The sequence below is a fragment of the Agelaius tricolor genome, unplaced genomic scaffold, assembly GCF_023055355.1.
Source record: "Agelaius tricolor isolate 1412-34295 unplaced genomic scaffold, bAgeTri1.0.p SCAF_2, whole genome shotgun sequence".
Classification (NCBI taxonomy): Eukaryota; Metazoa; Chordata; class Aves; order Passeriformes; family Icteridae; genus Agelaius; species Agelaius tricolor.
Window position 1 is genome coordinate 853,890 of NW_027269262.1, and position 25,791 is coordinate 879,680.

Consider the following 25,791-nt stretch of genomic DNA (forward strand, 5'->3'; position numbering starts at 1 on the left):
AAATAATTCTAAACAATGTGTTGATGCTGCAATATTGAGCAAACATAGGTATTTTCCATAGGTGTCAGGGAAAAATATTTCCATTGGTAAAAATGAGTTTAATATTAAAAAAGTAACAGCATGATAGAAAAAAAATACATCAATAGATGGCCAGAATTCTTATTCTGAAGTTACACAAAGTAAATATTTTCTAAAGAAGGTTGTGAAACTTATCAAGAAGTAGGAGTACATTCCACATGACTGTTGCACAAGCTCATGGTTCCAACTTACAAAAAACATATTATTAAAAGGAAAATGTTCTGCCTTGTGGAAAAGCAGCCCATTAGTAATTTTATCAAATGTAGGATTAGATCAAGTATTCCTACAAGACAGTAGCAGTACTACAAAGAGCCTTTTGGCATCTATTTAACTACAGGAAACTTGAGAAAGTGGAAGAGTGTCTTTTCCTGCTGCAAGCTGTACTTCTATTTGCTAGTGCTGCTTAAACATTGTCTAAAGAAAACTTGTCAAAATAAGACTATTGTATACAAGCAACTGTAACTATCCATTCCGTTCCAGCCAATTTTAACTAGCAAGTATGAGACACACACTGTAGTTGAATATTCTAATGCATAGACAGAGTATACCATCACTAATAAATGGGGACTGAACAAAGGAGCAAATGCAGATGAATTTCAGGGAAGGAAATGATTGGAGAGCTAACTGCAGTCCCTCGACTTTACAAGGAATGATGTCCAGTAATCCCGACCAGAAACATATATAACTCCATTTTGAAATGGGTTGCATTTATGGTCCTCTGTTCTTCCTATATGAAGGAACTGTGTTTTGAATAATTCTTCAAAATGCTATGGCTAAAGACCTTAGATGCCTCCAATTTATTTTTTCCCCCAGAAGCAACAGTCTCAACACCTCTTTAAAGCTGACTTTTCCCCTTAAGATGCCATATTTTAAAGCAGCATCTTTTCATTTAACAGGGTATTCCAAACATCATTTACAAATTTAGACTCTTTAGAGTCACACTCCTCCTAGTAATCTTTCTTTTTTTACAGCTCAGTGCTAGCATGGGCAGCAAAGAAGAGAAGAGACCACAGCTCTTTCTGGAGAATCTTGAACAAATGCCCTTGCTCAAGTTCTAATCATTCACTTCACCAAAATACCTAACAATGAAGACAAGGTTGTGAAGGCATTACTAGTAGTATTATATGGCAATGGATAGGTGTGATTTCTCAAGTAGAATTTGTATCACATAGATGATACTTGGCAAACAGCAAATGAAGGGGTTTTCTTCAGCTCTCAGACTGATGTTACATGTCAGTAATTTAATAAAAAGATAAGAAAGATATTTTTTACCAGTGAACATGAAACTTAATTACACCCCTACCATGGACATCTGAATCTTATGAATAGACAGTGTCTGGTTTAGAAAAAAATAAAGAATTATCACAGTTCAAAGAAATATGTGACCATAAACACTTTGCTGATGGAACATAGCCTATTCATTGGCTGAAATGAAGCAGGTAGACAGGACATATGAAATATTTTTTTGTGGATCAAACATTTATTTTCTAAAGTGATGCTGACAGATGGTGAACTCACCAGCTTAGAAATTGCACAGTAGATAAGGGTACATAACTTGCCCCATCAAGTTATCCCTTGGAATCATCATCTGAGGGGATTTTCCCCTGCATCTGTGAAAATGTGCCTTCCACAATACTTTTGCAGCAGCATTGTTAGGCCTGATCAGCTGGTATGGAGGGTGAATTATCAGCAGCAAGGCGACTGGCCAGGGTAATTTCCTTCAATGGATTTTGATCTACCAGATATTTTGAAGACCTGCTTTGGCCCAGTTTGTCAAATACAGCCTTTAAAGGGTGCTAAACAATTGTTCAGGCCGTGGATCACATGAAGAAGTACTTTCTGGTGTCTGTACTGGGCCATATGCTCTTTATTCTCTCCCTCAACTTCTCCATCACCTCTCATCTGTTTCACATGAGCTATGTTCAAGGTCCACAAGCTACTTTTCACAGAATCTTGAAGCCTGATGCATTAAGAATGATGAATAGAACACAGCTGGGATGAATTTTCCAGTTTGAATAAAATGTATTGTGCACAAAAATCCAATGAGAAGGTGCTCCCCTTATACCGGAAAAACATTCACTAGTACTAGTGTTCTACATAAAATGCAACTTAGTCTGAAATAAAAACCCTTTTTCTGAGATTTCCTGAGAGATTTGTACGAAGCACAGATATTTGACATATGAAATTTTGAATATCAGAGGAAAAAGAAAACGGCAAGAAGTTTTTAATTTTATTGGTTTTAATTTTAAGTTCCATGCACTTTTTCAAAAAGTGTCAAGCTCAAATGCCCCTCAACATATTTTAGTCATCTGCAAGTCAGTATTCATATAAAATGTGCTTCAAATCAAAAGAATTTCAAACCTTTCCTCAAAGTTTATATGCCTAGATTTATTATTTCTGACATATATTAGATAAAAGGAAGACATTTTTTACTGTGCGGGTGCTGGAACACTGGAGTAGGTTGCCCAGAGGAGTTGTGGATGTCCCATCCCTGAAAGTATTCAAGGTCAGGTTGAGCAGCAACAAAGAAGACTCTTAATGGTAGAGAAATAAAGTTTGAATATAGAAGAAACTCAGATTGAAGTATAGGAGCAAGTTTTCTCTCAGCTTTTGGGGTAAATTCAAAGTTGTACAAAATTGCATTTATCTGTGATTTTCACTACTGTAACAGAAAGGTTAATGAAAACTATGCAGAAGATATCAAATTTTAAAATAGATAAGAATTACAACATAAAATACATGGGATGGTTTTCAGCATAGGACACTATCTAAGAGAAAATCTCTGTCTTTCAACACTTCATCACGTTAGGATTTCATGAAGTGCCAAAGAAGATGGCAAAATATCATTCAGGACATTATTTACTGTTGTTCAGCCTGGCCTTTAGTAGGAATTGGTGTTTGAGCTAATGTAGATATACCACACACACTTTCCATTTACTGAAAAATTACTGTTTACAACCAATAAGCAACGAGGATCAAAATTGATTGAAAGCATCTTAAAAAGTAAAGCATTTCGTTGTAAATGATTGTTGCGTTGTGTTCAATTGTTCTGTTCCCTCTACGTTGTATTATGTTGATTTGCTCTGTTCCCCCTATGTTTTAATGGTTCTGCCCTGGTTCTTCTCCCCTCCCTCATGCTGCCCATCATCCCTAGTTGCTTACTGACCATTGTATCTCTTTCTAGTTCCCTCCCCGGTTGCCATAGCAACCAATGTATCTTTTCTTTGACCTCCTCCTTGGTGCCCTGCCAGTCACTCTGCGCCCCCACCTCCTTCTCCAGAACCTTCTAGTCAGGGTACAGGGTGATTGGCCTTGGGGCCAGGGCCCCTCCCTTGACTTGTTCCTATAGGTTTGTTTCTTATGTCAGTCTGTATCATCTCACTCCCTGTTGTAACCCCATTCGTCCAAGAACTTGCTCCTCCTCCACTCCCCCTTCCCTTTATAAGTTACTGTTGCCCCCCCCCCCCCCCCCCCCCCCCCCCCCCCCCCCCGGGGCTCCTCTGTTGCTGGATTCCATGGGATCCCCATTAAACCTGCACTTAACCCAACTGAAGAGTCCTCTCTTTATTTCCTGCCTATCACAGCTAGAAGCGGCCACGTCCGATCGCAAGGAAGCACAGCTGCAGGGTGCTCTCCTTAGGCGCTGCTCTGAAGCACGGCTTCAAGGGGTAGTGCCCCCTGATCTGCTGGCGGTGCTGGCCTGCTAGCCTGGGCGTTTGAGGAGGTCAACCCTCCTCCTCTCCAGCTGCGCAGCTGCAAATGATCTGTGATTAAAATTATTCTTCCACCTTAGTGAGGGACAAATCAATTCTTCCATGTCATGTGGTTTAAAATGGTATAAACCAATGTTTCCTTCTGAAAAGATACCATCTAATTTTTTTCTATTTTGAGAAGAAAATATTCCTAGCCATACAGGACATGAGAATTAAGTAATTTTAAAGAAACAACTGAAATTAAAATCTTCTGCAAATATAATTAAATTAAAAGCTGCATTTTAAATAGGAGGTAGGTACTAACCAGAATCTTTGTACCAGTTATTTGAATTATTATACCAGCTATTTTCCCCATGAAGAGAGGTATTTAGTGTTTCAGTCTTTTCCACGGTGTTCATGATCTGCTAGGCTGATCTCTGTGTGTGCATAGGTGTGTGTGGAAGGGGGTGCATGTGAAGGGGAGTGTATGTTTGCTTAATGCTTGTAGTGGCAGATTACTGTCTCAGCTCCATAATTTTTTTTAGAAACTTCACAGAGAGTGGATATGAAGTTTATGAACAGGAGATCAATTCCCAAGGAGATCAATTCCCAAATCATCCATTTTACTCTACCTTATAAATCATATACTTTGTTGCATATTTTATCAAATATACTTTCAAGCCACATGGAGGAATGAGAATGTGGAGAATCCCTCCAACTTTTATGCAAATAGATTTTCAAGAAAATCATAATTTCTCTTTTAAATACATCTGGGAGAGGTATGATGGTGGGGTCAACCTGTTGGAGTTTTTGCTGCTGGGAGAAATTGTACAAAAGGATTGGTTTTTACCAATTCACCAGTTACGGAATCAAGTGCATGACTACATTTGAAATTCAAGTTGGGTTTCCTTTTTCTAGCAGACTACTTCTAGAACTAGCTTGCAGACTCAAGCTGACTCTCTGGTTTTGATTATTTCCTATTTTCTTGGCTTCTTTGCCACTATCTACACAATTTTAGAACTTTTTTCCCAACTAAAACTGTTTCATAGTCTGATAATTATGATACATTTTTTACAAGGAATTTTTAAAATCTTTGTTAGAATTAAGAAAGTTAAGGACTTAGGTCTTTTTCTTCCATTATGAGTATTGCAATGAAATTGTTAAATAAAGACCAACTCCTTATTTTTATTTTGAACACAAGCAGATAATTCCCACACAGTAGTACATTTTGTGGACCAATATCTGCCATTCTGATGTAAGTTGTCACTTCTTAACAATATACCTTCCGTGACTATATTGACAACACTACTGGTGAAGATCCTGACTGGTCTTAAACACACATAGGGAGAAATCTGCTCAGTGAGTGTCAGTCTTAGGCATGTGTATCAGAAGAACTTTATATCCCTGGGGAATTTTCCCATGAAAGGGATTCAGTTATGGAAGAGACAATTATCCCAGCAGAGTTCTACATTCTTCTTGAACACTACTTAAGGACCTGCAATCCCGCGCCCATTTGGATCTCTCTCTGCATGGAAATTTGTCATGCCAGTCCTTGAAATGCATCTCTAAGAGAATTCACTATCACAGAATGAATGAGGGTGGAAGGGGTCTGTGGGGCTCACCAGGTCCAAGCCCCCTGCTTAAACCAGGATGCCTAGAGCCTGTTGCCCAGGATTCTATCTGGGCATCCTTTTAATGTCTTCAAAGATCCAGGCTCCACAATGTTTCTGGGCAGTCTGTGCTGTGGTTCAGTCACACTCACAGTAAAAAATCATTTTGTGATGTTCGGAGGCAATCTCTTGTATTTCACTGTGTGCCCACTGCCTCTTGTCTTTTCACTGAGCATCACTGAAAAGACAGTGGTTCCCTCCTCTTTGCACTATTCCCTTCTGGTATGTACGTGTGCTGCTATGTAGATAAATGTCAAAAACCTCCCTGAAGCCCAAGCAGACAATGTTCTCTTCATCTACCAGGCAGATAATTCATCAGAAGAGTTTAAAAAGTTGTTCAGCATCAATTTCCCCTGGTAAATCTATGCTGACTACATTATTTTCTCCTCCTTCATGTGCCTGGCAGTGCTTTCCAGGAATAGCTGCTCCATCAACTTCCTGGGGATAAAAATGAGGCTGGCTGGCTTGTGCTTTTCTGAGTCCTCCTAGTTGCCTTTTTTGAAGATGGGTGACATTTGCTTTCATCCAGTCTTTGGGCACTTTCCTCAGTCACCATGATCCATCCAACATTATTGAGTGGCCTCAGAATAACATCTGCTGACACCCTTGAGACTTGTGGATTCATCTCAACAGGGCCTGTGGACTTAATGGAATACTTACCAATTCAGTGACTATGCCCATAAAAATTTGCATGGGATAATAGGACATATTAATGGGTACCTGAAGAGTGAGTGAAAAGCTATGGAAGCAATCCAAAAGGAAAAAGACTAGCATTCCCTTTTAGGACAAAGCATCCTATCACAGAGCTGAGCAGCTTTAGATGCAGGTAACCTTCCCCTCTGAAAGGATACAGAAGGCATGCTTTTACCTTATCTAGTAATAAAATGCATTGACCATTCACTTGCAATACAAAAAATGAAATTATTTCCAAAATCACTGCCTCCTAACTAGACAATAATGTACTGGCTGAGTATTCCCCTAACAGATAAGAGCACCTGCTTGCTATCTCTTATGCATACAGACTATTCGAATTAGGTCATTTGAGTAGGGATTACTGGTCTTTGAACCTTCTGATGAATTTGGAATATTTGCGGAAGTGAGGACATGAAGATGAAAACTTGATTTCCCATCAGTGCACTTTAACATCCATGGCTGTAATGCCATTGTTTCTCACTGAGTCAAGAATTTATGACTACAATGTGGATCAGCTCCAAAAGGAAAGATAAAGGCTGGATAATATTCTCTCTTGGTAAAGCTATTTATCTCAAATGAAGTGACCAAATTCTAATCACTCACTGGCCTAAAGCTACAAGGAGGGGAAGATGGTCCAGGTTTTCCTTCCACTGCCGTTCTCTTTGTCACCTCAGTGTTTAATATGGGTATGAAGACATTAAAAAAGATAGCTTTGCTGAATTCATAAAATTCAGTCTTGAAAAAAAAAATAGCAGCTGAAATGAAAAGAACAAATAAAATGCAATTAATTTCATGGAAGATTGAAATTATTATTTCTTCATTTTGCATTTGATGATGTATATTGTGTACATTTGTCTTGCCTCATTCTACAGGTTTTCTAATTGGCACACCTTTCCTTAAGAATGCACTGTCCTTTCCTAAATACTTTCATATGGAGGAACATGCTTCTGATAAGAAGAGCACTAGGATGTCTTTACTTGACCTTTTATTTTTACTGATGCTTGGTCATCTGAAATGAATGGTTTTTTAAAATTGAAATGTGTTACTATTCTTCCCATGGGGTAATCCTCAGACTCTTCCTGTCAGAGCTGTCATGAGTCAGCTATTCTCCTATCTGCCTTTAAGTAGTTGAATATTCTCGTGTAAAAGTAGCACCATCTATGCAGCCATGCTCTTAGTTGCCAGTGTCATCTTCAATCCAAACACCTTCCTGCAAAGGACCACTGGTTCTGCAGTCCGCTAAGGAAAAAAAAGCGGTCCATCCTTGCTTCCTGATTTAAAATATTAGGGTATGGTGTCCCTAAACAATTCTCTGCAGTTGAACACTACTTATCTTTGCTGTGTTTCTTCAACTCACTTGCAAGTCATTCATGAGTTAGGTTATTGTGAGAATTGCTTAGTTTGAAGATGAGAACACTTTTGTGCCTCTGGTATGAGGATACTTTTCAAATCCATACAAATTTGCTGCAAATGCAAAAATCTGCAGGCTGTATTGTCCTAGGTCACAATATAAAGATGTATTCTATTCCCATCCTCAAGAGCTTCCGCAAACCAGGAGGGGCATAGGTTTTTTTCCTTATCTCCTGTTAACGGGCCCATCAATGTCTTGCCTCATGACTCAGAGATAACTCCCTCTGGGAGCCATTTCTGTTTAACGGGTAATCAAGGACCCACCCCATGACTCAGAACAATATTAGCGTATTGTGAGATGATCTGCCTAGGGGGGAGGAGTGGTGTTTTCTTTTGTATTATTGCATGTATTTGGGGTTTTTCCCCTTTTCCTAATAAATTGTATTTCTGACTTGGAATCTCTCACTGGTTTTGCTTTCAAACCTGAACAAAAATTTTATTGCCCAGCGTTGAGGCCAGAGGTATTGAGGAAAGTCAGAGTTACAATTTTGTATTCAAGAAGCCACCTATTCGCTGTGATGTTCAACATGCTTATGTGGGCCCTCTACCTAGCTCTCTATATTTTTCCAGACATGGGGAATTATCTGCCAATTATAATGCTCCTGTATAAACCAGGGTATGGTATAAAAATTGCTTTATTGGTCTGTTAAGTCTATTGCATGATAACCTCCTAGGCAATGAACGTCATTTGGAATGTGTACTCAATATTATTTGCTTGTCCTAATCTAGGCTGCTATGTCTGGGGCCTCAACAATCGCACACAGCCCCTGGAGGGAGGGGTAAAGAATTCCTTTTTCCAGTCTTTCAGGCTTGACACAGCAGTTTTTGAAAATGTTGAGTTCTCTCTGGATGCCAAGGACAGCATAGTGTTGTTGTTGTTGGTTCTGCTTTGTCTTCCCTGCACAGCCTGCTACATGCTTAGAAACAAAGCTCTACATGGTGTGCTGCAGCGTTTTCTTGAGGAAGAGGAAAGGAGAAGCAAAGCAACAGCGTCCATGTCTGCACAGAATGCCACAGAGGAGGAAAGAACCAAACGCTAAACAACAGCATCCATGTCTATGCAAAATGTCAGAGAGGAGGAAGAAACAAAAAGCAAAACACCGTCCGTGTCTATGCAGACTGCCACAGAGGAGGAAGAAACAAAAAGCAAAACAGCGTCCGTGTCTATGCAGAATGTCACAGAGGAGGAAGAGACCAAACGTGAAACAACAGCATCCATGTCTATGCAGACAGTCACAGAGGAGGAAGAAACCAAACATGAAACAACAGCATCCATGTCTATGCAGACTGTCACAGAGGAGGAAGAAACCAAAAGCATCATCAGCATCTCCACACAGACCATCACTGAATCAGAACAGCCTGAACCAGTAGCAATTGCCTCCGTTGAGAGGAAGAAATCAAAGAGCAAATCAGCCTGCATCATGACTGATGAGGATGTGGCAGGACCCTTGCACCCAGCAGAAGAGTCAGAGCCAGAAGTCATCACTTGCTCTCTGTCCCTGGGTGAGCTGCATGACCTGTGGAGGGTCATGCTGCTACACATCTGGGATGCTGCAGCCAAAAGCACTTTGAAATACACAAAGTATTCCAAGTGGAAGCAGGATCTTATCTTGGTTTATGAAAGAGAAGGAGAACTTAAAAGAATGAGTGAGGATTGATACCAACCACACACAAAAGAAGAAATGTGTGGTGCCATGAGGCATTTTCCAAAGTAGGTCATGCATCAATGACAAGCACACATTTTGCCTTCCAAAATGTGCTCTGCCACTGTGCATCTTGGCCAGTGATGCATGAAAACCACTCTAGTGCTTGCCCTGCACTTGTATTGGACACAGGGAGAGCAGGGAAGCAGCAGCAGTGAACTGTGCAGCAAGCTGAGAGTCCTTCCAAGCACAGGCTCTTTTGCACAAGTAAGAACCTCTGGAGAAATGGAGCCAAGGGAATAGCAGAGCTCACTTCCATTCCAGCTTGAAATGGGCAAGAGAGCCAAAATATCAAACCACTGCAGAAAACAAAAAGAAACAAACAAACAGAAAGAAATACAACTTTTATTAAGCATTAATGAAGCTTATAGTCCTGCTTCATTAGGAGCAGGTTAGCTGGTGCTCAAAATAAAAAGTAAAATAATGAAAAGCATAGCCAAGGTTGTCTTTCAGTTTGTAAAACCTTCTACAGCAAACAAATAAAACTCTAACAAGTAAAACCAATGTTGTATGGTGGCTCTGAGGCTAAGAGAAACCTTCAGCCCAGTGAAGAAAAGCATGGCAAAGGAAAAAGCAATAGCTCAGTGCATGATTTCCCACAGTTCACAGCAGAGGCAATAGGAACAAAAAAATGACTTCTGACTGAAAGACAAAGAAGGAAAAAAAATTACCTCCATCTTCATTATGAATTCCCTGAACAGATATGTGTTTTAGATGTTTGAATATTCTCAGTTCTGGAATTTAAAATACTTTAAAGTTGAGAACAAGGTGGAGAGTTGATCATCTTCCACAGAGAGAAATAATTTTTCTTTTTTCTGGACAGACAAGTTGTGTTCCCCTTAAAATCCTGTGATTCTATGCTGCATAAAGTTTGCACATTATACTTGAGATTAAAATTATCTTTAGGATTATTTTGTAAAAATTTCTTAGGTAAAATTAAGAAATATCAATGCAGCTCTACCTTAGACAGCAAACTATCTTTAACCTTAGTACCTGAAAGAATGATAGAGAAGGTCATGCTGGATGCAGTTTAAAGACTTTTAAAAATAATGCAATCATCAGTCACAGTCAATGTGTTTTCTTCAAAAGTAAAGCTTCTTTGTCTAGGTATAAGACTATTTTAAAAATCCCTACAAAATAATTATTACAGTTGCTGTTTTTAGGATTAACCAGAGACAGCTTTGAATCTCTGGCCACACATTCATTGAAACAGGTGTTAAATTTACATCATAAATTATTATCCTAGACACAATAATTTTCACACGGGGTACTTTTACTTGAAGGCAGTATGTGGAGAGCTTTAGGTACTATGTTCCTTCCCTTGTTTCTTTGCAAGGTAGTTCATACAGTCCTGCTGTGTTGTTGACTGATGCATATTTTAAGGAGAGAAAGAGGAGCTTTGTAAGCAAAGGTCATATGTGTTCAGAAGAATTGACCGGTAGTCCATAACTTTTGAGTTTAAGAATATTAATTTAAAAGGTGTAGGATTACATTGGGAAGCTTGCTTCAGTTTCATGTATGACGACTTTCCTGCAACAGTAGTGTTTATTTGCCTTTTTTCTATTGATAGGCTTTTATGTTGTTGAGATAGCTGTCTCCAAATACAGAGCTGCTGTGCTGCTTCTTCCACAGTAAAAATCTTACTATCATCTTTCTTCCTGTTGCTTTTTTCAACTGCTCTGTGTGTGGCTGAAACAATATGACTTAAACTATGAAAGATCAGATGTAGCAAAGGTCATTTATAAAGATTTTTTGCCTGTTCTTCAGTTTCATGAAGTTTGTCAAAGGAGAATATTTATTTCCTATGTGCTAGGTATTTCACTGAATTCAGTACAGTTACTGAATAGGAAAGTTCAGCAATTTCAGCAGCAGAAAGCTCTTCTGGCAATCCTTACCCTGAAAAAGAGAAAGATTTGCAAGAGATTGCTGCTGAACAAAACATGTCCCAGCAAATGAAATTAAAATATGCTAATGAATAAAAAAGTACAATATAGTAAATAAAACATGGTACTGAATAAAGCATGGTGAATAAAATAAAAAAATTAGCAGTCTCTTTCTTTTCATTGGAACTAAAAATTCAGCCTTTAGCTGTGATACTCATCATTGCATTTTTTTTTTTAGAAAATTCATTTGAATATGATGGGAATGGTTTTGATTTTATCCTGGTTTTGTTTTTCACTGTTTTTTTCTACATGCATCTCTTCTGCGTCTTTCACAAATAAACCTCAAGTGACTTTGAGTATGCTTCTTCAGACACTTAAAGGAACATAATGAGCAGATGTGGTAGGAGGGAATTGAATTCAACTCCATTCACAACACATCAGACATCTTCTCTCCATTGACAGCTGTGTGGTTTCAGTGTTGTGGTAACTCCTGCCCTGTCTCTGTCTGGGCAGCCTTAACTGGAGCTTAGAAGACTGTCTCCTCTGAAGGTGGTGTGTAGTTAAGGTTTCAGACAGCTTTCTGGATACTCAGTACAAATTAACTTGGATCCACTCCAGTCTGAACCCAATGAAGCTGACAATAGTCCCATAAGGAAGAAAAGGGAACACCAAACAGGACTCAATCAGTATCTGTCTGTACTTGCAAAGTATAAGGTAACTTTATAGGGCTAGGCCATAGTAGCATTAATCCTTCTTCTCTAATAGCTGTGTTCCAAGTCCCACACACATGGAAGAAGAAAGAGCAGGTCCAAACCAAAATCACACTGCTGGGGCAGAAGACATGCAGGAACCCTTCTGAGAGACCACAGAAATCCTTGTTGCAGTAAGTCAGGCAAACATCAAAATGCTAAAGCTTGACCTGTATTTAAAACCAATGATAGCAACCATAATTAAGAAAGAAACTAAAAAGAAGAAGGCATATCTCAGAGCTAAAGCTCTAAAATAGTCATAGTGTTAATCGTCACTTTGCACCAAAACAAAAGCTATATGCTTCTGCTGGCTCAGGAGCCAGCATATAGACATGAAGATTTCTTCCATATTGGAAATGGAAGAAAGGCAGGAGTTTGTGGGTTCAGAAAAAGGAGGAAATAAAGTAAAGGGGTGAAACACGGTAAGAAGAAACCAGAAGGAGAGCTACACAGACAGCAGACTTTATAAGGCATCTAATTATTCTGAAAAAAGAGCTGTCTATTTTGTGAGTACCAAAAAAGGCAAGGACCGACTGTTGTACTACAGCATGTTCCAAAATGGCCAGCCTTCACCTCCAGATACAACCTGTAGATTGGAGGGGGGAAGAATCACTGCACTTTTACAGCTATAGTACAGCTATAGTACAGCTATAGTACAAAAACACCACTACTTATCCCAAAGAAGTCGACATTTGGCATAGCAAAATTCAAGTAACTTAACTGAGAAGTCATGGGTCAAGTCTGAGATGGAAAGAATGGCGAGGTTGGAGGGGAAAAAGGTACAGTAGAGGTAAGGATAAAGGAGTATGTGGAATTCTGTCAAAGTATAAGAAAGGTCATATAGGACCCAATTCTGTCATTTATTATTCACAACTCCTTAGTTTAGCAATTTAGATTACCTTTTTATTTTTCAAGTGCTCTGTAAACATAAACAGGTCATGACCATTCACTTTCAACTTACTATCATATGTTTAATCAATAAAACACATTAGAATGTGAGCTGACATCAAAAAAATCATTTAAATGCATGCTGTGGAACCTGTAAGTTCTGCTTAGTACTCAGTCCATTAATTTTTGGTTTGTTTGGGGCATTTTTTAAATAAATTAGCTTAAGAGTTGCTTGCATATTTCCCAAGTACACATTGCAAGAACATCAGCAGAGTCCCCACAGACTGCTTAATATTGCTGGGTAAGTGGGAGTAAGTGGGATGAGATCCCCTACTGTCAGCCAACCATTTGGTTTGCTGCCTCCTCAGTGTGGAATTTTACTCCTTATCAAGGGCAGTGTATAAGAGAAATTCTGTTTATTGCACTTGCCTCTGCAGAAGAAAGAGGGACAGGGATATGGAGGCTGTTACACATTCTGCATTATTTGGAATATACTACATAAAACACAGATTGGTAAATTCAGGTCATGAGCAGAAAAAAAAAATCAGTGTAGGGAGCCACACATGAGGATATGTGCACAATCTTTTGACCATCCTGCTGGACTTGGGAAAGGACTTCCCTGTTTTTTCTGCAGGGCTACCAGACCAGCTGACAAATCTAGGGGAGCCTGTATAAGAAATCAGCCAAGCTTAAACACCTATTTGATTTACTGAGAAAAAGTGCATTTGTATAAAACAATGCACTATTAAGTATCCTCTCCTCTTTTGTGAGCAAGTAGTGCTTGTGTAAGGTGTATGCAACAGGTATAGCATAAGTTACAGTACCTCAGGTGATTAGAGGCTATTCAAATAATAGTAAATTCAGTTGAAAAATTAAAGGAAATTCACAACTGATGATTGAAGGTGCAGATCTAGAAAAGACTAATTTAAGTTCTGATTTGGCAGATCATCTCATCACTACTTCACAACTTTACAAATTTAACTCATTTTGTTAAATGAAGAAGTGAACTTCTCTAAAGTCTCTTTGAAGGACTTGATCAAGTAAGCTCCCAGTTCATTGTTTGTCTCCTGAACAGCTGCATCATAACTCCCAAAGAGTGGTGTTGAAGCCTTCACATCGTCTCTATTTGCTTGGAGTAAAATGAAATTAAGCTCCTCTGCTACCCTTTCATATTTTTGGTGATCAAACATGCAAACACTGGCATCATCAATGGGGTAGGTGATGCCAATAGGGTAGCAATCCCTTGGAACTGGGAACTCCACATTTTTCAGCATTGGCAATTCACAGAGAAATGTGAAAAGGTGTTTAAGTGCTTGGGATGACAGTGGGTTTCCAATAAACTTAAACTCCTGTAGTTTCTGACAAGGGCTTAAACCTAAAATCAACATGTTGACATGAGTGTCTTGGATATTACAGTCCTCCAGGGTAAGACTCCTGAGCACTGAAGAGCAATGGCTGAGGAGCTTAAAGAATGTTGATGGGTAAAGCTCAGGTATATCGTGACCACTCAGGTCCAGGGCTTCCAAGTGATTGGCATGGAAGCTATTGGCTAAAAAGGCCATATCAGCATGGTTCAAGGAGCAGTTAGAAACATCCAGCATCTTCAGTGGAGTTTTTAGTGGGCTGCAAAATGAAAGAAAAAAATGTTTTATGGTACAAAATGTTGAAAAGCTACATTTACAAAATTTCATGCATCTAGCCACATTATGAATGCAGCCATCTACCACATAATTTTTTCAAATCTCTCTTGAAAATTGAAGCATGTGACAACAATAGCAAGTATATTTTCTTCCTTAAATTAGTTCCATTAATTATCTCTTTCTATGCATGAGTCCACTATGCTATTTTAATGGGGATTAATTTACTAACATTCCATGTATCTATTTTTTAACCAGTTATATATTGTAAAGTGTCTGTCACTTGCTGACTTTAACAGCAGATCACTACTACTATAAGAGCATTGGTAGCTGCTTCTTGTAGAAAGCTGCAATTATTCCAGAGATTTAGATCATTTCCATTAAGGAAGGATTAATTCCAATATGAAATAAGAATTCTGACAGGATATCTGCTTTTGTTTCTAGTTGGTTTTTTTCTGCTACATTTTTTAATGCCCAAGAGGTTTACACATTGTATTGTTCTGGAGTTGCAAAGAGACATTTTGATGAAGAAGGATGGAAGAAGTGTAACTGAGATTTTACTCAGATATTTATATTAAATATAAAATAGTTCTGACAAACAAAAAGCAAGAGATCACTTTCATGCTTACTACACCTTAGTGAGACTTCTGCTACAGGGCTCAGCTGGATCAAGCTTAGAAACTTGCAATTCATTTCAACTGTACCAGTCAATATATGAAGTATGCTACTCACAAACTTTAAATAAAATGGTTTCTTGTATGGGAAGAATTTTAGACCAAGGTCATTTGTCTGGATGAAACTTTTATCTGCCTTTTTTTTAGATGCTCTGAAAAGCTTACAATTAACTTATTACCTGTTCCAATACAAGTACTGCTCACTGGTAGTTTGCTAGCTTTTTGCAAATTGCCAGTTTTCCACTGGAATTCATAATGAATATTCACATATCAGCTTAATTTGCAATGCAAAAAAATCTTGTCTTGACATCAAGAGACACAACAAATAATTCAAATCAAAGTCTCAAATGAAAATCAACTATTCCCCTGCCCTCCTTAAAATACAGTATCTGTGGAAAAGCATATTTACTGACTGTTCTTTAGAGGACAAACATTCACTAGATACTCTAAAAAATGATTGGAATACAGCTCAGGACTTGCACCAAAGGCCGATGCAAGCTGATTAATACATAAGTTCAAATAAAAAATGTCTGGGTATACCAGTCTCTTCTGTGGTAGCTAAAAGTATATTCTCACCAGATGGACTCTGGAAGATTAATCAAAATAGTCAGTTTTTCAAAGTGTCTTAGATATACTTTGGCTGCTGATTCTCCCCAACACATAATCTTTCCTAGCTTCCTGCTGCCCCTTCCCACATACATCCCAAGATACACTCACTTCCCTTACTCTTAGAGATTCCCAGCTTGACGGTGGCACAAAGTGGTCTTTTTTACAGTGTGACTGAAAGCAGGATGACCACATTACCTGAGAAGTTTCTGTATTCTTCCAGTGAGTATAGAAAATGACATACTCAGCTCAGTAAGCTGTGTCATTTCACCCATCTTCTTGCCAATGTTAGTAAGCGTCTGTTCGTCCGTAGCTGTGAACCTCCGCACATTAAATGTTCGTGCTGGCAAGGTCAAGGACATCAATAGAGGGAAGTGGATACGGTTGAAGAGCATTTCCAAATGTTCCATTTCCAAGTGAACATTATGAACTATTTCCAGTTTGCGCAACAAGGAGGGATCAGTGAGCTTTATGATATAGAAGAATTTCTGCAAGGTCAGGTTGTCAGACCTGAATGCCACACAGCAGATTTTCAGTGGACAACTGCATTTCTTCAACAGGGCCTGCATGACCAGCTCGTAGTTCCACTCTGTAACAAACAAGTCAATTAGTACATTGATACTGACTTCAAAGGTACCTGGATTGCACTGTGCTTGTTGCAGGTAAACCAGGAGATCTGAACAAAGCTTAGCGAGCAGCTGTGTCCTGGCCCACCTGCCCATTGTCTTCTTGCACTTGCAAAACTGAACTTCAACATCTTTTATACCAGTCAGGTCGACCACTTTCAACTTTTTCATGTAGGGAGAAGACTGATTCAGCACATAGTCTCTCAGCCCTGTCAGACAGCTTTCCAAGCACACTGAGCATGTTCTATGGCTCAGGTCTTCCTCGTAGTCCAGAGTAGCTCCCAAAAGTTTTCCCATGTTAAAATCAAAAAGCGGCCAGTTCTCTACCAAGTCATGAATCACTTCCCCTTGCTCCAGTAAATAGCTAGCTTTAAAAAGAAGCGGAAAAAGATCATGAGCAACAGCCCCGAGAGTCTTCCTGGCAAACTCTGCATTTGACACGAATGCTTCGGCGCTAATGAATCGGAGAGACTTCATGTTGTCCTGGACTCCTTACTGTCATGGAGAGTGACTTCTATATTTAACTAAAGATCCTGGTTGCTTACAACCTTCTATTTTTATCTGCAACTGCTGTTTGCTGCTAGCGGGAGCCTGGGAAGCCAGAGTGAAGAGTCACATGCTGCTTTCTATTTTAGAGCTACACTGTGAGTCTGCAGTAATGATCTCTGAGATCTTTAGTCAGAGAGCTTTTATGCCCTCATAATTCTATCTAAGATAATTCAAGTAAATATAGACTGCTACGCAGCAGGAACAGTAAGATCAGTGCAGCACACATACATGAGAATATTGCTGTATTTTTTTTTATGTCATACAAAAAAGCACTCAGAATTCCACTTAAACAAAAGACATGATCTCTGTTCCACTTTTTTTCAATGAAAGATGCTATGCTGAGGATTTACATGCTGATTTCAATAGGGATCATTTCCCAGAGTTAGCATTGAGCTTCTCCTAAAAACTACAGCCATAAGGAAAAACTGAGGCACTACAGTCACTGAACTACAACAATGCCCCTCCATTTTGCCCTTCCTGTCAGCAAGGAATAGCTGGTACAGTTGCTGCAGTGGAAAAGAAAAAAGACTCTGATTTATTAAAAATATGAATATTGATCTAGTACTGATATCCAACTGTGACGGACAAAGATGCTCTAACAGTTTAAAGTTAGAAAGTGTATGTTTATTGCGATTCTGGGCATCGTCTGGGATAGCTCCCAAATACACACTGCAATTTACAGGTGATTACAGAGTCCTTTTATCTATTGAATACCCAAAATACAAATGCATATTCATAACTTCAGTACATCCCATTCCCTGCTTCATATGGTAATTAGTTCAAAAGCTATTAAGCATGTGTAGTTTGTTCCTTGAAATGGGTCAGTGGTCCCTTTCATGGGGAGGAATCCCAAAATGAGGAAGTAAATGAAGTCTTCCTCGTTCTGACCTTTCTACCTTTTCGATGCAAATATGACAAATGAACCCTTGGTAGAACTCCCATTCCCATCTTCAATTGGTTTCAGAACAGAGGAGGCCTACAATTGTCTTATGTTCCTAAAAGCTATTTATCAATTTCTATATTCTTCATTATAAACCCAGCTAACCAAACATTATGTTGACAAGCAATCAAAGTTAACTACTAACTCTTAACCTCATCAAGGCCTACCCATTTATTTTGATTAACTCCAATAAAGCTTATTTCTAACTAAAACCTCAGCGCCTCTAAAATCCTTAAATTCTTTAAAGTTTATGTCTCAACTCTGGAAGAGCTCAGAGTCTTGGTGACCAGGACACTTGTTTGTGGTAGGAGACTGAACGTTGATTGCAAGACAAGCTGAACAAAACACAGCACTGTTAAAACTCTCTCATAACTTCCCAGGCAAGTATCTTAGTGCTCTTGCTTTGAGCAACAGACAGTCTTTTCTTTCCTGTTATTTAAGAAATTGTGATACTGAATGGGAACACATTCAAAATCTATCCAGGCTAGGAGAAAAACCTCTGTCACCTACCTATCACAAGAGCAGAGATGATGTTTCTTTCAATCTGGCACTTCCTCCCAGGGGACGCAATGATGGACACCTCTCTTACCTCTCATGTGTTTTGCTTGGCAGCTAGTGGGATGGAGATTTCCTTCACGCTGTGCTGATCCTGCTTTTCCAGATAATTCCACATCTGTTTTGCTGTGAAAAATTCACACCACGGTTCAAAGTTTCAGTCTCTTTTTTCTTTTCAAGTAAACTCCTTATGGAATATTTGAGTATTTTATTGAAAGCAAAAGAAAAATCCCAAATATGCTTTATATTACAGGAAGGAACATCTTTATTAGATTGTGTCATTCTGAGGAAGCTTTTTATTTTTGCAGACTTTTGGTGTGTGTTAATTTTGCATTCAAATAGATGAGTGGTAAAAAACATGCAAGGTGAAATACATAGAACTTGACAAGGTATTAGGTATTTTCCTTTGTTTTTCAACTCCATGTTGAAAACATCCATGTGTATCAGATGATAATCACGTAGATATGACAGTAGTTTCTGCAACTTAATAAATGCCAAAAATATTATTAATATTATATATTAATAATATATATTACACTATATATATAATATTAATAATATAATATAAATAAATGCTCTATGGCTACATATAACTGATCCCTGTATGATAAGAAAATTGATTGAAACTTTTGTCAGTCTAGTTTTATTGCCTTTCAAAATGGAATAAGCTTGTCATTAAGTTTTTATCTATTTACTCAGTACATCTGGATCTCTTTATTTCCCAGCCTAGTACATTTGGACCTCTTTATCTGTTTACCTCGTACATTTGGACCTCTTCATCTGCTTACCTGGTATATTTGGACTAGTGGTCCAAAAGTTGCAAGATAAAGTATTCTATTATTGTCCCAGATTTTATTAAAATACAGCAATAGGAATGCTGCCTGGTTGTGTAGGGATGGGGTCAGAAAGGCCAAGGCTTGGCTGGAACTGAACCTGGCAAGGGAAAGAACAGTAAGAAAAGTTTCTATAGGTATTTCAGCCAAAAAAGAGAGGTCAAAGAAAGAAACACAGCTGGGAAACTGATAATAACAAATTAGGAGAAGGCTGAGGTCCAATTGTGCTGCCTCAGTCCCCACTGACAAATCTCTCTTCCCACACCTCTCAAGGCAGGGACTAGGGGAGCAAAGCTCCTCCCACTGTAAAAGATTGGGCTTTTGACCACCTAAGGAACCTGAATGTCCAGAAGTCCATGGAACCTTATGAGATGAATGCCAGACTCCCAAGGGAATTGGCTGATGCAGTTGACAAGCTACTCTCCATGACACTTGAAAATTCGTGCCAGTCAGGTGAAGTCCCAAGTGACTGGAAAAGGGGAAACATTGTACCCATCTTTAAAATGGATAGAGAAGATGACCATGGGAACTACTGGCCTGTCAGCCTCACCTCTGTGCCCGGGAAGATCCTGGAACAGGTCCTCCTAGGAGCTGTGCTAAGGCACATGGAGAACAGGGACAACCAGCACAGCTTCACCAAGGGCAAGTCCCACCTGACCAACCTAGTGGATTTCTATGGTGGAGTGACTGCATAAATGGAAAACATAAGCGCTGTGGCTGTCATTTCTCGGGACTTCTGTAAGGCCTTTGACATGGTCCCTGACAAAATCTTTCTCTTTTAATTGTAGAGAGATGGATTTGATGTGTGGACGGTTTGGTGGATAAGGAATTGGCTGGACAGCTCTATCCAGAAAGTATTGGTCAAGAGCTGACTGGAGATCAGTGAGAAGTGGTGTCCCTCAGGGGTCCATATTGAGAAAAGGACTGTCTCAATCAATGACATCGTGGCAACCAGTGCACCCTCAGAAAATCTGCAGATGACATCAAGCTGAGTGTTACAGTTGACATGTGCAAGGGATGAGATGCCATCCAGGACCTGAAAAAGCTTAGAAGTAGCCTCATGGGAACCTCATGATGTTCAACAAGACCAAATGTGAGGTGCTGCACCTGGGCTGCGGCAACTCCCTGTATCAACAAGGGTATGAGAGGATTGAGAGCAGCCTTGAAGGGAAGAACTTGGAGTGCTGGTAGAGATGAGCCGGCAAGGTGCACTCACAGCCCAAAAAGCCAACCCTTATCCCAGGTTCTATCAAAAGCAGTGAAGCCAGCAGGGCAAAGGAGAAGATTCTGTCTCTCTCCTCTGGAGAGACCTGACCTGGAGTCTAGACTGTCAGTATTTACCTGTCTAGAAGCCCTTACATCTTTATCCAGGTATTTCTATATGAAAAACTATCCAGGTTTACCAGTCTGTCTAACCTTGTGTTGTGGTTTAAATCGAGATGGCAACTAACTCCCATGTGGCTGCTCACTCGCTTCCCACTCCCCAGGGGGATGTAAAAGAGAATTGCAAAACCCATTGGTTGAGATAAGAACAGTTTATTAATTGAAATAAAGTAAAAAGGAAAAAAAAAAAGAAAAAGGGCAATTAAGACCAAACCAAAAACGAAAACCCCAACCCCACCTCTAAACAAGCCCTGAACCACATTCATCTCCTAGCAATAGGACCATGCTGGTTTCAACATCCCAAGAGTATTCAAATTTTTCAAAATTCCCAAATGCCACTGTAATTAGCCCAGAGAAGCAGATGTGGGATAATATAGGTGTTATTGTTAATAGTTCCCACCAGATGGCTCCCGAGGTTCAGAGGCGTTGCAGTGCCATGCAGGCAGAGAGGATTAGGCTCACGACCAGTGGTTCTATTACCTCACAAGCCATTACTACAAAGTACAACAAAATTATCACTTCAGCTCAGGCACCAAAGGTGATAAACAACACATACGGGAACACATACTGCAATAAGCTATGACATAACACAACTCTGAGAATGAGGGTAATAGCCCTGAGACCAAATTAGGCTTACATAGGCAAGTAAATAAGTAATATTGTTAATCTCTTTCCTACGAGTGATTATTGTAAAGCTCAGATCTCTGCTGCTTTCTACAGAAAATTTCTGACTTGCCAAGCTATCATGAAAAATTGAAAAGTCCATGACATTTGTGATCTAGAATCTGATCTGTGTGGATGAGATTTTACATCGGCTTCATCTACAAGGAGCTAAAGAAGTTATTACTTTATTATGAAAGGCATAGTTACACAGGAAAAGTAATACTAATGATTGAAAAAAATCATAGGTTTTACAGAGTATAACGTGAACATCATAGCAACTATTTTACATGATAATGAAGTAAAATAATGATTTTCATTAGAAAAAATGCAATTAAACTTATTACAAAGAAAAAAAAAAAAGAGCAATTAAATACCACACAGTCACTCATACAAATTGACAGATTTTTTCAGCTCATCCTTCCTCCTCTCTGTCAGAATGTTTATGTTACTCAGGTATTGATCAGGTATTTGTTAAAGACTTGATCTTTTTCTTCCATATTTAATGAACAATTGTCTGGCACTTGTTGCACTCCTTTCTTGTAATATTGGTGTTAGGGGAGAAAGAGAAAAAAAAATCCAAACCATATTTTTGTACATCTAGTTTTTAAAATAGTGTTCTGTTGTGCTGAGTTTTTTAGTTTGGATTTGGGTGGGTGTAGAAGGAAAGAGATCATCACTTTGCCTTGTCAATCAAAACCTGGAAATCTTGCAGCTTTCTCACTTCCTCCAATGAAAGTCCTCCTTGATCTAAAGAGTCAAGATATTTCTCTTGCTCATTTACAAACTACAGTTTTATCTGCATAAAAATGCAAAAAAAATCTGTCTCCCCATTCAGCAAATCTTAACACAGACTATTCATAGACATAGGGCATAGAAATGAGATAGTTTGTTAAGTAAGTTATATATTACCTCATATATTTCTTAAGAAGTTCTATCTCCTTATATTACAACTGAATTGGGCCAGCTTGACACATTGACCTGATGACAATAATTTGCTCATAAATTGCTCATATTCATATTCATAGCACTGCACACATAATTGTCTCTGAGCAGCACTATATGTAACGTCAGATAAATTCAGCTATTTAAACAGAGAAAAAAGATATTTAAAACTGTAGTTTGTTTAATAAATTCCTTAATAGTAATGATGACCTGGACATAATCTTCCTCCAATTTTCACGCTTCTCCAAGACTCTCCAGCTGCCAAAGGCATTTATTGGACAACAGCAACAGTCCATGGACTTCCTCATCTACTTGATTATACAATTTAGTTACAAACTCCATGGTATCTTTTTTAAATGGGAAGGAAAGATCAACAGAATTTATCTGATGTGGACTTTGTCAGAGAGTAAACTGCATCCTTCAGGAGGCATCAATCCCTGTTTTTAATGAATGTCACTGCAAACAAGCCAGTAACTACAAACTATATTACTTTATTCAAATTGCCAAATTAAACAGTACCTCCTCAGAACCACATTCACTACTATGTATAGTACATTCATTACTATGAATATCACACTCTTATTTGTTAAGGTGCACCAGAAAGAAGTTCCCCTGTTTAACTGTCACTCAGACTAAAATCAAGAAAGCAACTTAATTCACCCGAAACCTCTTGGTCTGTTCAGGACACCACCTCACCCCATAAATTTCAGGTAAATTCCATGATGCTAAAAAAATTCCTACTAGAATTAATGCCCGTTTATGGAAGTAAATTTAAGTTTTACATAAATTAATTCATTGTAAAACATAATTACTATTAATATTTCAAAGTACCTTAGAATACCTCCTCTTACAAATTAAAAATAATAACTACAATCTCTTCATGCAGCTTTAGCTGAATTTAAATACTAGTTAACATCATGAAAAAATGTCATATTAAGAACTACAGATGTCTCTTAAGATGCATCTTACTTATCACTATTACTACTATTTTTAATACTAGTTTTCTGTAAACACCACTGTTACTGACACCTTAATAAGTACTTTACTTTTATTGAAATAACAGATACAAATAACCAACACTTACACCCAGTCCTACATGAATTTAATAACAAAGGGATGCCTTATAATGCAATTAGCAATACAAAGGATATTAAAATTTGTTCAACAAAACGTGCAGCAATTCTTCACTGAGTATATAATGTTTGGGTTTTTTCAATATCATACACTCCATACTGTGATATGAAAAGCTATACAGAATATTTGCAGTACCCAGTGTTCACAAGCCTCTTTAGAAGGCCATTCCTGCATTTCAAAAAGAAGTATTTTAATAAAATGTAAAATTTTAAATAAAGATTGTAAACTAATAATTTCATGGATATCTACAAGATCTTATTTCTCTTGTCACCTACCAATTATATAACCATCTGGACTGTCCTGAGTAATGTGCTTGAGGGGAACCTGCTTGAGCAGGGAGGTTGGAGGAGATGACTTCCAGAGCCCCCTTTTAACCTTACCCAGTCAGTCATTCCGGGATTCTGTCATATAGTTACATATTTACCTATTCCTACTAGTTGCTTTAGAGCTAATTTATGCATTATGTTCTATGCTTATGCAATGGCACAAGAACAGACAAATTCCATTTCAGATCAGGAGTAAATGCTCTTTCTTCCTTAAAAAAGAAAAAAAATGTGTAAATTTCAGCTTGTATATTAATTTCACTTTGTATATTAACAATAAGACTCCAATGAATTCATGCTATTCATTTCAACAACAATTACTAGGTTATTTCAAACATTTCTGATTCTGTAAGCATTCTAAACTGATATAAGTCTCCTCACATACTGATTGTATAAATCAGTGAAGAGTCTCTGAAAGTCTGTTGCTCTGACATTGATCCAGCCACACATTAACTAGTGGGAAGTCGGGGGCATGGAGTTTACTGCTTAGGAGACTTAAACTGCTGACCTGAGGCTTTGGTTTGTTGGTTTTTTTTTGTTTCCATGTACTGCCTCTTCATTTGGCCTGACCATCTACTGGGAATTTTACTGGTTGTTTTCAAAATGTCACTCATCACTGATGCAACAGCCTTCCAGAAGAAACATGCAGAAGCTTTTGTGCCCTTTAAAAATCTATCCTTCTCCAAGTGCACCAGCATCCTCCTTTCTTACCACGCTAATTCAATAGTTTCTAGATCCTGTATCAATCTTGATGTCCCTGTTGAAATAGATACTAACACTAGAGGGTGACAGCTACATGTAGCATAATCGAAGATAATGCTGGCCACTCCAAGCAGGCTGTGATGACACCAAGGCATTTGTAAATCAAAATAAGCTACTGAATAAGGATGAGGAGAATATTCTGTAAAAAAAAAAAAGTTATATTCCACCATCAAGAGAAGCCTCTCTTTGATCTCTGAATGCAGGGAGACAAAGTTTACCCAGTTTTCACAGAGAAGGAAGAGACTGAAATCTGCCTGCAGCTCTTCAGTTCTAAAATCAGTATCTCAGAGTAAGGCAATAAATACTTCAGATTGCACAGACAACATACAACTCCCACTGTAGCTGAGGAATCCTGCTATGTTTCTGCAGCCAAGAGACAGATTATCTAAAATACATGATAGAAGCAGCACTTGTAGAAAACCAGGCCAAAGAATGTCTGTATCCTTTGTGGAAATCTTGGCAAAGATAGCAGTGAACAAGGAAAACATTTTCCCATTAATCTGAAATACCAAAGAAATAATGGCACTTCATACTGTGTCCATCCATAGAAAGAAACAATGAAAACTGAATAGCTAGACAGAACCTTAACTCCTAATGAACCCTTGCTCCTACTGTTTATGCTGGCTAACCATAGCTCTGAAAAAACCTAGAAGCTGGGAAAAAATAAGATATCTAGTCAGGTCTCACAAAGATGTCACATTTCTGAACATTTTCATTCCAACAATAGTCTCTTATGCACTAACTAGAGCCAAAAACTAGATCTGCAGTACTTTACTTCATGTCTTTTTCTTATTTTCAATAAGCACTCATCCCTCAGTTACATTTCTGTATTAGTTAACTAATCTTTTCCTCTAACATTTATTTAACTTGGTTGATTTGGCTTACCTGCACAACAGGATGTGGCTCCCTTACAGTAAGAGTAAAGACAGAGAGAGAGCTCATCTTTCCTGATCTACAGCTGTGTATTTTAGCTGGCACAGGAATATTTGAGTGGGTGTGGTTTTCAAACTCGGGGAAAAAATGCTTTTTCCTATTCAGTGGCCATAGTAACTTCTCCAAGCAGTGCATAGTGCTCCATTTCCAACTTACTAAAAAGTCTGGGGTGCTGCTTTGGTCCCAGGCAGTAGAGCAGCTATATTTACTGATGCTTCACAGTCTTATCCTCATATTCATGGTACATTTCAGATATCAGTCTTCTGTAAAAAAGGGAAGCTGAGCATAGCAGTCTGTAAGTTTTCAAAGAGTCTCAATAATGTATTACTTTGACCACTGTCTTCTCTCCTGCTTTGAGCTTACATGACAATGTGCACTTCCATACCCTGTTTTTTTTGGATCATGCATGAATTAGAGGCAAAAGAACACTAAACCAGTGAGACTGAGCAACAGAGGACAGGTGAA

At 38.5% G+C, this 25,791-nt stretch overlaps 1 protein-coding gene across 1 annotated transcript; it reads right to left on the reverse strand.

Annotated features, from left to right (window-relative positions):
* Positions 1 to 13,743: 13,743 nt before the first annotated feature.
* LRRC14B (leucine rich repeat containing 14B) lies at positions 13,744 to 16,801 on the reverse strand. The gene is made up of 2 exons (XM_071448609.1): positions 15,882 to 16,801; positions 13,744 to 14,389 (listed from the first exon to the last, which is right to left on the reverse strand). The coding sequence occupies exons 1-2, from the start codon at positions 16,784 to 16,786 to the stop codon at positions 13,744 to 13,746; spliced, it is 1,551 nt and encodes a 516-aa protein (XP_071304710.1). The 5' UTR covers positions 16,787 to 16,801.
* Between the last annotated feature and the right edge of the window lie 8,990 nt (positions 16,802 to 25,791).